The 13,038-nt window shown below is 44.7% G+C and overlaps 1 protein-coding gene across 1 annotated transcript in view; it reads left to right on the top strand.

The window, feature by feature from the left end:
- Positions 1 to 13,038, top strand: part of xylt2 (xylosyltransferase II) — a 324,124-nt gene that overhangs the window by 241,928 nt on the left and 69,158 nt on the right. The window contains exon 9 of the mRNA XM_041216822.1: positions 1,225 to 1,487. Within this exon, the coding sequence (XP_041072756.1) occupies positions 1,225 to 1,487 (263 nt within the window). The remainder of the gene's footprint in view (positions 1 to 1,224; positions 1,488 to 13,038) is intronic.

Below are 13,038 nucleotides of genomic sequence, written 5' to 3'. Positions count from 1 at the left end.
TTTGTTCAGAATTATCTTTTCTGTGTTTTTATTTCTATTCCCCTGCTCTGGCTGCCTCAAAATTTAATTTCTGTTGTTTGTGGAGCAATAAGAAATCAGATGATCAACAATTCCTGCACGCAAATGATATTATATTGAACTTTAAAAGGGTATGTGCTTCCAATTGCCTTGTTTGGGCGAAAGAGTATTTATCAAGTCAACGTGGAGCGAGGAATTAGTTTAATGGTGAGCTTTTGTTTTTCAAACTGGAGGATGTTAGGATCCCTGCTTTTTTCCTGATATGTATTACTGACCTAGACTTGGGTGTACAGGGTACAACTTCAAATATGACACAAAACTTGGAAATATTGTGAACTGTGAGGAGGATAGTGATAACTTCAAAAGGATATAAAGCTGTTGGAATGGATAAGTGACAAATAAATTGTAATGCAGGGAAAATTATACATTTTAGTAGGAAGAACAGCAAGAGACAAAAATAGATGAAGGATACAGTTCCAAAGGGAAAGCAGGAGCAGAGGGGCCTGGGGATATAGTGAAGGTGGCAAGGCAGGTTGAGAAAGATGTGTAATGAGTACAGCATTCTGGACTTTATAAAGAGGGGCTTAGAGTACAAAAACCAAGAAGTTTTGATAAATCTGTATAAAACATTGATTCGGCCTAAACTGGAGTATCGTGTCCAGTTCTGGGCACCACGCTTCAGGTGGGATGTGAAGGCATTACAGAAGGTGCAGAACACATTCACAAGAATGGTTCCGGGGTGAAGATAGTTACATGGATAGATTGGAGAGGGGATTTGATTGAGGTATTCAATATCATGAGGGCTCTGAACAGACTGGATAGGGAGAAACTGATCCCACTGGCGGAAGGATGGAGAAGTAGGTGATTGGCAAAAGTAGCAACGGAGACATGTGGAAAAACCTTTTTTACGCAGCAAGTGGATCTGGAATGCAACAGCATAGTGTTTAGAGGAGGCAGATTCAATCATGGCTTTCAAAAGGGAATTAGAGAATTATCAGAAGAAAAACATTTGCAGGGCTAGAGGAAAAAAGACAGCAGAATGGAACTAGGTGAGTTGCATTTTCAGAGACCCAGCATAAACATGATGGGTTGAATGTGCCTTTTGTGCTGTAACCATTTTATGATCCTAAAATGCATATTTGAAAGGCAGTTATTCTCCTTCCTGATTCGCAGTGTTGATTCCGTTTTCTGCATCTTTATTCACAGCAAATGACCAGACCAACATTTTTTGCTAGGAAGTTTGAATCATCAGTTAACCAGGAAGTGATTGATATATTGGACTCACACCTGTATGGCAGTTACCCACCAGGGACACCAGCTCTGAAAGCCTACTGGGAGAATGTCTTTGATCAGATGGATGGGTTGAGCAGCCTTACTGATGTTGCAATTACCAGCTACATGGCTTTCTTCATGCTGGGCCTGAGCAAAGTGCAGACGTTGTGGCGACCAGGAACAAACAGCCATTGCAGGTACGATAGTAAACATCAGCCCAGTAATCAGGTCTGTGGGCACTTAGCTTGCCTCAGCCAAGTCACAGCACTGAAGTTGATCTTGGTGCCTCTGGGCTAGAGAGTGGAAAATAGATAGGGTTTTTTCTTGATCAGTCTAACGTTATCAGATGGGAAGTGTGTGGGTGTCAGGCTTGGGTGTAATATTCTCTAAGGTCATGATGGCCATGGAACTGTACTTCAGAAGTATTGAGAGAAAACACAAGACAGTTTTCAGTACTGAATGCAGTGACATCATCACATTGTGCACAGTGCAATTATATCACAGTCTGGTGAACGCATGTCATCATCACATTTTGTATGTGCAGTTACATAATCACAATCTGTGTTGTTCTATGCCATCAAATCAGGACAGAGCACCACAGGATATTGGGACTAGGAAAGGTTGAGGCAGATATCAGGAGAAGACTTGGCATAGCATCAGCAGAGACAGTATAGGGACAAGAAGAGGCAGAGGGCAAGGCAGAGTATCAGGACAGGGAGAGGGTGAGGCAGAGGGACAAGGCAACAGTATTAGGAGAGAATGAGGAAGACACAACGTATCTGTTCAGGGAGGGGGTGAGGCAAAGTATTGAGGGTGGGAGAGGGTGAGGTAGAGTATCAGCACAGGGTGAAGCAGAGTATCGGCACAAGGAGAGAGTGATGCAGAGCATCAGGAGAGGGAAAGTATTGGTAGAGGGCAAAGGTGAGACTCAAGCATATGTCACAAAAGGTAGTGAATTCCTTGAGAGTGCCAGGGATAATTTTCTACAGCAATATGTTCTAGAGCCAAAAAATGAGTGGGTCAGATTAGATTTAGTAATAAGCAATGAGCCAGGTTTAGTTAAGAGCCTAATGGTGCATGAATATTTATCTAACAAATGTTAAAGCTTTCTTAACAAAAACGTTCCAGCATTTTCCCGATTGCTGATATTAGATTAACTGGCCTCTAGGTCCCTGTTTTCTTTTTCCTGGCAACTGTATCAACAGATCAGTTTTTTCTAGATGGCCTCATTATGGATGTTTGGCTGAGTTCCAACAATGGCGAATGGACAGGGGACTGTTTACACAGTTGCAGAAGGGAATGCTAGTTTTGGTTTTTTGATTGACAGCTTATATGGTTGTAATTAGTTATTCTAACTTTAATGTGGTTTTTCAGTGCCATTTTGGACAAGATTAAGAAGTGTCAAGAGGATTAATACAAGAAATAGGAGCAGGAGTACCCATTGCCTGTCATGCCTGTTCTGCCATTCAGTACAATCATGGCTGATCTTAGGCTTCAACTCCGCTTTGCTGCCTGCTTCCCATATCCCTTGATTCCCTGAGAGATCTAACACATGTCTATCCCAGCTTTAAATATATTCAAAGATAGAGCATCCACAACCCACTGGGGTAGAGAATTCCAAAGATTCGCAAACCTTTGAGTGAAGTAATTTCTCCTCATATCCGTCCTAAATGATTGGTCCCTGAGAGCTTTTAAAAATTTATGCTTTTGTCATTGATACTATGAATGGCTGTGTTTGAATTAGTTTTATGAGGTTGTAAGAGGCATTTTTTTTTTCAAAGATTTTCAAAGCCTGTTTGCTTATTTTCTCAGTTTCAGGAACATTTCAAATAGTTGCCAGTGTGATTATATGGCTCATTCGTTCTGCACATAGTGGATACTGGAAGAGTGGGTATGAAGGACACACGGGGCATGGAGCGGGCGGGAAAATGGAGTTAAAGCCTGAGATCAGCCATAATCGTATTGAATGGTGGAGCAGGTTCAATGGGCTGTGTTGTCTTCTCCTGTCCCTATTTCTTGCATTCTTTTGTAAGGGGCATGAAGGTAATAGAAGGGGTGTAGAGGGGGACGTAAGGGTGTGGAGGGGCCATGAGCAATGAGAGGGGTCATCGGGGAATTTGAGGTGGCATGGAGATATGAGGTAGCATGGCGGGGAGATGGTGAATGGGTATGAGGGATGACAGCTAGGGAGCCTAACAACCCTGTACAGAACTGGGACGATATCCCAATGAAGTGAAGCGGGCCTTCTAACCAGCCTGCCTCGCCACCCGCACGCTTCTGTTCACCCCAGGCCTGTTCCTGAGGGCGATGTTCCCAATTCCAGCCCGCCCCTGACTCCCAGAGACCAAAATCTTTTGGGACTTTCCCGACTTATAAAAGTTGCGAATGCAACAATGGGAAATGGTCTGACTTGTGGCTCCCGACTCCAAGGGGAAAATCTAGCCCAGAATATCATTATCACTTCCTATAGTTTTTCCAGTCTCTGCCTCTAAGCAATCAATGTTTACTTTAGCACTCTCCTGCTTTTCATATATTTGTAAAGACTCCAGAGGAGGGCTTGTGGTGCAGTGATTAGCATCCCTGCCTCTGACCCAGAGGCAGAGGTTCATCCACCCTGAGACTTGATGTCCAAGAAATGTGCATTGATAACATGGAAAATCCTTCTAAAATGTGGCAATGACAAGTGCTAAAAATGGGAGAGATTCCTGGTCAGCCATGTGCTGGAAAGAATGTTGGAGCTCTACCATCATTACCTGTAGCCCCTGACCTAAACATGCATGTTGCTACTGCAACTTGGACTCCCAGAGTGAACTAAAGACTTGAGAAAGAAAGACTCTCTGAGAAGGATATACCATCCATGGCTAAGTAAGGAAGTTAAGGATGGTAAAAAGTTGAAAGAAAAGTTGTACAATGCAGTAAATATTAGTAGTAAGTCTGAAGATTGGAAAACTTTAGAAACCACTAAAGGATTACCTAAAAAAAATGAAGGAGGAAAAAATCAAGAGTATAAGAGAAAACCAGCAAGAAATATAAAGGCAGATAATAAAAGCTTCTACAGGTATGTAAAAAGGAAAAGAGTAGCTAAAGTAAACATTGGTCCCTTAGAGGATGAGACTAGGGAATTAGTAATGGGAAATGAGGAAATGACAGAAACCTTGAACAGTTTTGTGCTCATCTTATCTCAGGCAAAAATAATAACAATTTAATGCACTATATATTAAAATGCTTAAAGGGAGTCATAAGGCAAAAAGGAAGGAGGAACGTAAAACAATCACAATCATTAGAGGAAAAGTACTGAGATAACTAATGGGACTAAAGGCTGAGAAGTCCCCTGGATCTGATGGCCTGCAGCCTAGAGTCTTAAAACAAGTGGGCCTGATCTTGTGCTCATCAGGCGCGTGCGATTGGCGGGCCCAGAAGCAGACGCAAAATGTACTTCTGTCTGTGATCAGCCCCCGAACACAATTTCACGCTGGCTAGCCAATTAACGGGCAGCCAGCGTGAAACACTCACTGAGAAAGGCTCAGCACTGCTGGGGGGAGTGGGAAGTGGGCGGTTGCTGAGAAAAGTGAGGGTGCAAGCGGGTGCTTCTAATGAGCCCCTTGAAGGCAGACAGCTGCTGGGGTGCTGCCACACCGAGCTGCAGACCTGCACAAATTAAATGGGAAGGAAAAAATGCAGAAAATTATGTCTTGCAGCACATACAAGCATCTGACAGCAGACCTCAAAGAACTCCAGACATCTTTTTTTATTATATTTCATCCCACCCTGGATTGAGGTTGTAGCAGAAACGTGAAGGGCACCTGGTTGATTGGCCCATCCACTAACCATGAGCATAAACGACATAGAATTCTGGCTGTGGGGCGGAGATTTTGGTTACATTGGTTGTAATTTTCCAAAATTATCTAAATTCTGGAAAGGTGCCAGTGGATTGGTTAAAACCACAAATGTAACACCTCGATTCAAGAAAGTAGGGAGACAGAAGGTGGGAGACTATAAGTCAGTTAGCCTACCGTCTGTCATTGGGAAAATGCTAGAATCCATTACTAAGGAAGTAGTAACAAGATATTTAGAAAACATTAAATATTCAGAGTCAACATGGTTTTGTAAGAAGGAAACCATATTTAATAAACTTGTTAGAGTTCTTTGACAATGTAACAAGCAGGATGGATAAAGGACAACCAGTAGATGTAGTGTATTTGGATGTTCAAAAAGCATTTGACAAGGTGCCACATAAAAGGTTCCTACACAAGATAATTGCTCATGGTGTTGAGGATAGTGTGAATAGAGGATTGGCTAACTAACAGGAAACAGAGAATCAGAATAAATGGGGCTATTTCAATTTGGCAAACTGCAACTAGTGGAGTGCCACAGGGATCAGTGCTGGGGCCTAATCTTTATTAATGCCTCGGATGAAGGAACAGACTATATTGTAGCCAAATTTATGGCAATACAACAATCGGTAGGAAAGCAAGTTGTGAGAAGGATCCCAAGAATCTGCAAAAGGATAAGTAGGTTAACCTATCTGCAATAGGTTAAGTGAGTGAGCAAAAAGTTGGCAGATGGAGCATCATGTGGGAAAATGTGAGGCTGTCCACTTTAGCAGGAAAAAAAAAACAGAATATTATATAAATGGAGAGAATGCTGCAGTACAGAGGGATCAGAATTGTTGGCCTTCCTTACAAGAGGTGTGGAGTATAAAAGTAGAGTCTTGCTACAACTGTACACGGCATTGATAAGACCACACTTAGAGTATTCTGTATGGTTTTGGTCTCCTTACTTAAGGAGAGATATACTTGCATTGGAAGCAGTTCAGAGAAGATTCACTAGGCTGATTCCTGAGAGGAAAGGGTTGTCTTATAAGGAAAGGTTGAGCAAATTGGGCCTATACTCAACGGAGTTTAGAAGAATGAGAGGTGATCTTATTGAAACATAAGATTCTGAGGTGGCTTGATAGCGTAAATGTTGAGAGGATGTTTCCCCCTGTGGGGGAATCTAGAACTAGAAGACACAGTTTAAAAATAAGGGATCTCCCATTCTAGATGGAGATGAGGAGAAATTTTTTCTTTCAGAGGATCGTTAGTGTTTGGAATTCTCTTCCACAGAGAGAAATGGAGGCTGAGTCATTAATATATGTAAATCTGAATTACACAAGTTTTTCATCTACAAGAGAATCAAGGGTTAAGGGGCGGGGGGAGGGGTGTTGGCAGGTAGGAAAGTGGAGTTATGGATACAAACAGATCAGCTATGATCTTATTAAATGACAGAGCAGGCTTGACAGGCTGAATAGCTTACTCCTGCTCCTTTTTTTATGATCTTACGAAAAGCTCTTGTATTCCTGGTATGTTTATTCTATCTTTTCCCTTTTTATCAACTTTTGGTCGCTCTTTGCTGGTTTCTGATATTCTCCCAATCCTCAGGCTTACTACTATTCTTCACAACATTATAAGTCACTTCTTTTAATCTAATGCTACCCTTAGCGACCATAGTAATCATTTAGTTGTAAAATCATTATCGCTCAGAAGCAGGTCATTTAGCCCATCGAGTTCCTGCTGGCTCGCTGCGGAACAAGCCAGTCAGTTCCAGACTTCTCTTCATTACCAAATCTTGCAAGTTTATTTTCCTCAAGTGCCACCCTGGTTCCTTTGAGATCATTCATTTGTCTTCATTTCCACCACTCTTGCAGGCAGAGAGTTCCAGGTCATTATCACTTGTCACGTAAGAAAGTTCTTCCTCATTTCCCTTGTATCTATTGCCCAAGACCTTAAGATAAGGGGAGCCAGTGGCATAGTGGTATTGTCACTGGACTAATAATGCAGAGACCCAGGGTAATGTTCCCATCACAGAAGATGGTGAAATTTGAGTCAATTAAAAATCTGGAATTAAAAGTTTAATGATGACCATGAAACAATTATCGTAAAAACCCACCTGGTTCACTAAGGCCCTTTAGGGAAGGAAATTTGCCGTTGTCACCTGGTCTGGCCTACAAGTGACTTCAGATCCACAGCAATGCGGTTGACTCTTAAATACCCTCTGAAATGACCTAGCAAGGCTCTCAGTTGTATCAAACCTCTAAAAGGAATGAAACCGGTGGACCACCTGGCATCGACCTAGGTGCTGGAAACTACAACATCAAATTCCGCCCTGTTGACCCAGTAAAGTCCTCCTTCCTAACATCTGGGGACTTGTGCCAAAATTGGGAGAGCTGAATCACAGGCTAGACGAGCAGCCTGACATAATCATACTCATGGAATCATACATTACAAATAATGTCTCAGACACCACCATCACCTGTCTGACAGGCAGGACACATCCAGTAGAGCGGTACAGTGGTATACAGTCGGGAGGGAGTTGCACTGGGAGTCCTCAACATCAATTCCAGACCCTATGAAGTCTCATGACATCAGGTCAAACATGGGTAAGAAAACCTCCTGCTGATTACCACATACTGCACCCCCCTCAGCTGATGAATCAGTACTCCTCCATGTTGAACACTACTTGATGGAAGTGGCAAAGATGCAGAATGTACTCTGGGTGGGGGATTTCAATGTCCATCACCAAGAGTGGCCCAGTAGCACCACTACAGACTGAGCTGGCCGAGTCCTAAAAGAAATAGCTGCTAGACTGGGTCTGCAGCAAGTGGTGAGGGAATCAATAAGAAGGAAAAACAGACTTGAGCTCACCCTCACCAACCTGCCTGCTGCAGATGCATCTGCCCTTGACAGCATCAGTGGGAGTGATCACCGCACAGCCCTTGTGGAGACGAACTCCCGTCTTCGCATTGAGGATACCCTCCATTGTGTTGTATGGCACTACCACCGTGCTAAGTGGGATCAACTTCGAACGGATTTAGTACCTCAAGGCTGGAAATCTGCAACCTCATGGCCTGGCATATCCCCCACTTAACCATTACCACCAAACCAGGAGATCAACTCTGGTTCAATGAAGCATACCTAAAAATGAGGTGTCAATCTGGTGAAGCTGTAACACAGTTTGCATTCCAAACAGCGTTAGCAGTAAGCGATAGACAGAGCTAAGTGATTCCACAACCAAGAGATCAAATCTAAGCTCTGCAGTCCTGCCGCATCCAGTCCAGAATAGTGGTGGCCAATTAAACAACTCACTGGAGGAGGCGGCTCTACAAATATCCCTATTCTCATTAATGGGGGAGCCCAGCATATCAATGCAAAAGATAAGGCTGAAGCATTTGCAACAAACTTCAACCAGAAATGCCGAGTAGATGATCCATCTCTGCCTCCTCTGGAGGTCCCCAGGATCACGGATGCCAGTTTTATGCCAATTTGATTCACTCCACATGACATCAAGAAATGGCTGATGGTATTGCATCCTTTAAAGGCTACGGGCCCTGACAGTATTTCAGCAATAGCACTGAAGACTTGTGCTCCAGAATTTGCCATGCCCCTAGCCAAGCTGTTCCAGCACAGCTACAACAATAGCATCTACCTGGCAATGTGAAAAATTGCCCAGGTATGTCCTGTACATAAAAAGCAAGACAAATCCAACCTGACCAATTACTGCCCTGTCAGCCTACTTTCAATCATCAGTAAAGTGATGGAAGGGGTCATCAGCAATGCTATCGAGTGGCACTTGCTTAACAATAACCTGCTCACTGATGTTCAGTTTGGGTTCCACCAGAGCCATTCAACTTCTGACATCATTATAGCCTTGGTTCAAGCATGGACAAATGAGCTGAACTCCAGAGGTGAGGTGAGAGTGACTTCACTTGACATCAAGGCAGCATTTGACTGAGCCCTAGCAAGACTGGACTCAGTGGGAATCGGGGAAAACTCTCCACTGTTTGGAGTCATACCTAGCACAAAGGTTATGGTTTTTCGAGGTCAGTCATCTCAGTTCCAGGAAATCATTGCAGGAGCTCCTCAGGGTTGTGCCCTAGGCCCATCTTCAGCTGCTTCATCTATGATCTTCTCTCAATATTAAGGTCAGAAATGGGGATGTTCACTGATGATTGCACAATGTTCATCACCATTTGCGACTCCTCAGATACTGAAGCAGCCCGTGCCCACATGCAGCAAAACCTGGAGGATATTCGGGCTTGGGCTGACAAGTGACAAGTAACACTCCTGCCACACAAGTGCAAGGGAATGACCATCTCTAACAATCATCTCCCTTTGATATTCAACAGCATTACCATCGTCGAATTCTCCCACTATCAACATTCTGGGGGTAACCATTGACCAGAAACTGAACTGGACTAGCAATATAAATACTGTGGCTACGAGAGCAGGACAGAGGTTGGCAAAACTACAAACAAGTGGGAACATGTTCAGCCTTGCCCACCTACAAGCCAGATCCAAGGTCATCACGTGCTCTGACATTGAACGACAGTATGCCGATGATGTGTCTGCGCACACTTGGAGGCCGAGCTCCAAGCCATCATCAACACCTTCACAAGAGTATTGGCCTTACGCTAAACATTCAATAGACAATGGCCCCTCCACACACCCAGTTATCAAAATCCACGATGAGGCCTTGGACAAATGAACCATTTTCCATACCCTGGAAGCCTACTGTCAACAAGGGCAAGGACAGTCATCGAAAACGAGGTTCAACAGCACCTTCACGTTGCCAGCACCTTCAGTTTGCCAGCACAGCCATCAGCTTGAGAAAGACAGTGTTTGAAGACCAAGACCTTAAACCTGGCACCAAGCTCATGGTCTACAGAACTTGGTAGAGGCGATGGCATAGTGGTATTATTGTTGGACTATTAATCCAGAGACCCAGGGTAATGCTCTGCGGACCTGGGTTTGAATCCCACCATGGCAGATCGTGGAATTTGAATTCAGTAAAAAATCTAATGATAACCATGCAAAAACCATTGTCGGCTGCTGTAAAAACCCATCTGGTTCACTTATGCTGTCCTTACCTGTTCTGGCCTACATGTGGCTCCAGATCCACAGCAATGTGGTTGACTCTTAAATGGCCTAGCAAGCTACTCAGTTGTATCAATCCGCTACAAAGGCTCAAAAAAGGACTGAAACTGGACTGACCACCTGGCATCAACCTAGGCACCAGAAACGACAGTGGCAAACAGCCCTGTCGACCCTGTAAAGACCACCTTAGTAACATCTGGGGGATAGTGCCAAAATGTGGAGAGCTGTCTCACACACTAGTCAAGCAACAGCCTGACATAGTCATCCTCACGGAATCATATCTTACAGATAATGTCCCAGACACCACCAACGCCATCCCTGGGTATGTCCTGTTTCACTGGCAAGACAGACCCAGCAGAAGCGGTGGCATAGTGGTATACTAGTGGTTGGGAGGGAGTTGCCCAGGGAGTCCTCAACATCGACTCCGGACCCCATGAAGACTCATGGCATCAGGTCAAACATGGGCAAGGAAACCTCCTGCTGATTATCACATACCACCCCCCCCTCAGCTGATGAATCAGTGCTCCTCCATGTTGAACATATGGGTGGAAAAGGTGCAGAATGTGCTCTGGGTGGGGGACTTCAATGTCCATCACCAAGAGTGGTTCAGTAGCACCAATACTGACCAAGCTGACCGAGCCCTAAATGGCATAGCTACTCGACTGGGTCTGCGGCAGATACTGAAGGAACCAACAAGAGGGAAAAATATACCTGACCTCATCCTCACCAACCTACCTGCAGCAGATGCATCAGTCCATGACAGTATCAGTAGGAGTGACAACCGCACAGTCATTGTGGAGTCGAAGTCCTGCCTTCACATTGAGGATACCCTCCATCGTGTTGTGTGGCACTACCACTGTGCTAAATGGGATAGCTTTTGAATAGATCTAGCAACTCAAGACTGGGCATCCATGAGGCGCTCTGGGCCATCAGCAGCAGCAGAATTGTACTCAATCACAATCTGTAACCTCATGGCCCAGCATATCCCCCACTCTACCATTACCATCAAGCCAGGGGTCCCTGGTTCAATGAAGGGCATGCCAGGAGCAGGCACCAGGAATACCTAACCTGGTGAAGCTGTAACACAGGACTACTTCTCTGCCAAACAGCATAATCAGCAAGCGATAGGCAGAGCTAAGCGATCCCACAACCAACGAATCAGATCTAAGCTCTGCAGTCCTGCCACATCCAGTCGTGAATGGTGGTGGACAATTAAACAACTCACTGGAGGAGGAGGCTCCACAAGTATCCCCATCCTCAGTGATGGAGGAGCCCAGCACATCAGTGCAAAAAATAAGGCTGAAGCAATTGCTACAATCTTTAGCCAGAAGTGCCATGTGTATGATCCATCTCAGCCTCCTCCGGAGGTCCCCAGCATCACAGATGCCAACCTTCAATTCACTCCATGTGATATCAAGAGACAGCTGATAATGCACTGGATAATGCAAAGGCTATGGGCCCTGACAATATTCCGGCGATAGTGAACAAAGAACAAAGAAAAGTACAGCACAGGAACAGGCCCTTCGGCCCTCCAAGCCTGCGCCGATCACATTGCCCGTCAACAAAAACATTTTGCACTTCCGGGGTCCGTATCTCTCTATTCCCATCCTATTCATGTATTTGTCAAGCTGCCTCTTAAACACCACTATCGTACCTGCTTCCATCACCTTCTCTGGCAGCGAATTCCAGACACTCGCTATCCTCTGTGTAAAAAAAACTTGCCCCGTACGTCTCCTTGATAGTTTTCTCCTCTCACCTTAAATCTATGTCCCCTAGTAATTGACTCTTCCACCCTGGGAAAAAGCTTTGACTATCTACTCTGTCCAAGCCACTCATAATTTTGTAAACTTCTATCAAATCACCCCTCAATCTCCGTCGTTCTAGTGAGAACAATCCGAGTTTCTCCACCCTCTCCTCATAGCTAATAGCCTCCAGACCAGGCAGCATTCTGGTAAACCTCCTCTGCACCCTCTCCAATGCCTCCATATATTTCTGGTAATGTGACCATCATCCAAGCGTGGCCTAACCAAGGTTCTATACAGCTGCAGCATGACTTCCCAGCTTTTATACTCAATACCCCTACCAATGAAGGCAAGCATGCCATATGCCTTCCTGACTATCTTATCCAACTGCATTGCCACTTTCATTGACCTGTGGACCTGTAGATTGGCTTGTGCTCCAGAACTTGCCACGCCCCTAGCCAAGCTGTTCCAGTACAGCTACAATGCTGGCAACTACCTGGCCATGTGGAAAATTGCCTAGGTATGTCCTGTACACAAAAAGCAAGACAACCTGGCCAATTATCGCCCCATCAGTCTACTCTCGATCATCAGTAAAGTAATGGAAAGGGTCATCAACAGTGCTATCAAGCAGCACTTGCTTAGCAATAACCTTCTCACTGACGCCAAGCTCCTGACTTCATTACAGCCTTGGTTCAAACACGGACAAAAGAGTTGAACTTCCAAGGTGAGGTGAGAGTGACTGCCCTTGACATCGAGGCCGCATTTGACAGAATGTGGCATCAAGGAGCCCTAGCAAAACAGGTGCTAATGGGAATCAGGAGGAAAGTTCTCCACTGGTTGGAATCATACCTAGCACAAGGTACGATGGTTGTGGTTGATGGAGACCAGTCATCTCAGCTGCAGGACATCAATGCAGGAGTTCCTCAGGGTAGTGTCCCCAACCATCTTCAGCTGCCTCATCGATGACCTTCCTTCCATCATAAGGTCAGAAGTGGGGATGTTCACTGATGATTGCACAATGTTCGGCATCATTCGCGACTTCTTAGATAGTGAAGTAGTAGTCCATTTCCTAATGCAGCCAGACCTGGACGGTA

Source organism: Carcharodon carcharias, chromosome 22 (assembly GCF_017639515.1).
Source record: "Carcharodon carcharias isolate sCarCar2 chromosome 22, sCarCar2.pri, whole genome shotgun sequence".
Lineage (NCBI taxonomy): Eukaryota > Metazoa > Chordata > Chondrichthyes > Lamniformes > Lamnidae > Carcharodon > Carcharodon carcharias.
This window is presented reverse-complemented; position numbering and strand designations above follow the sequence as displayed.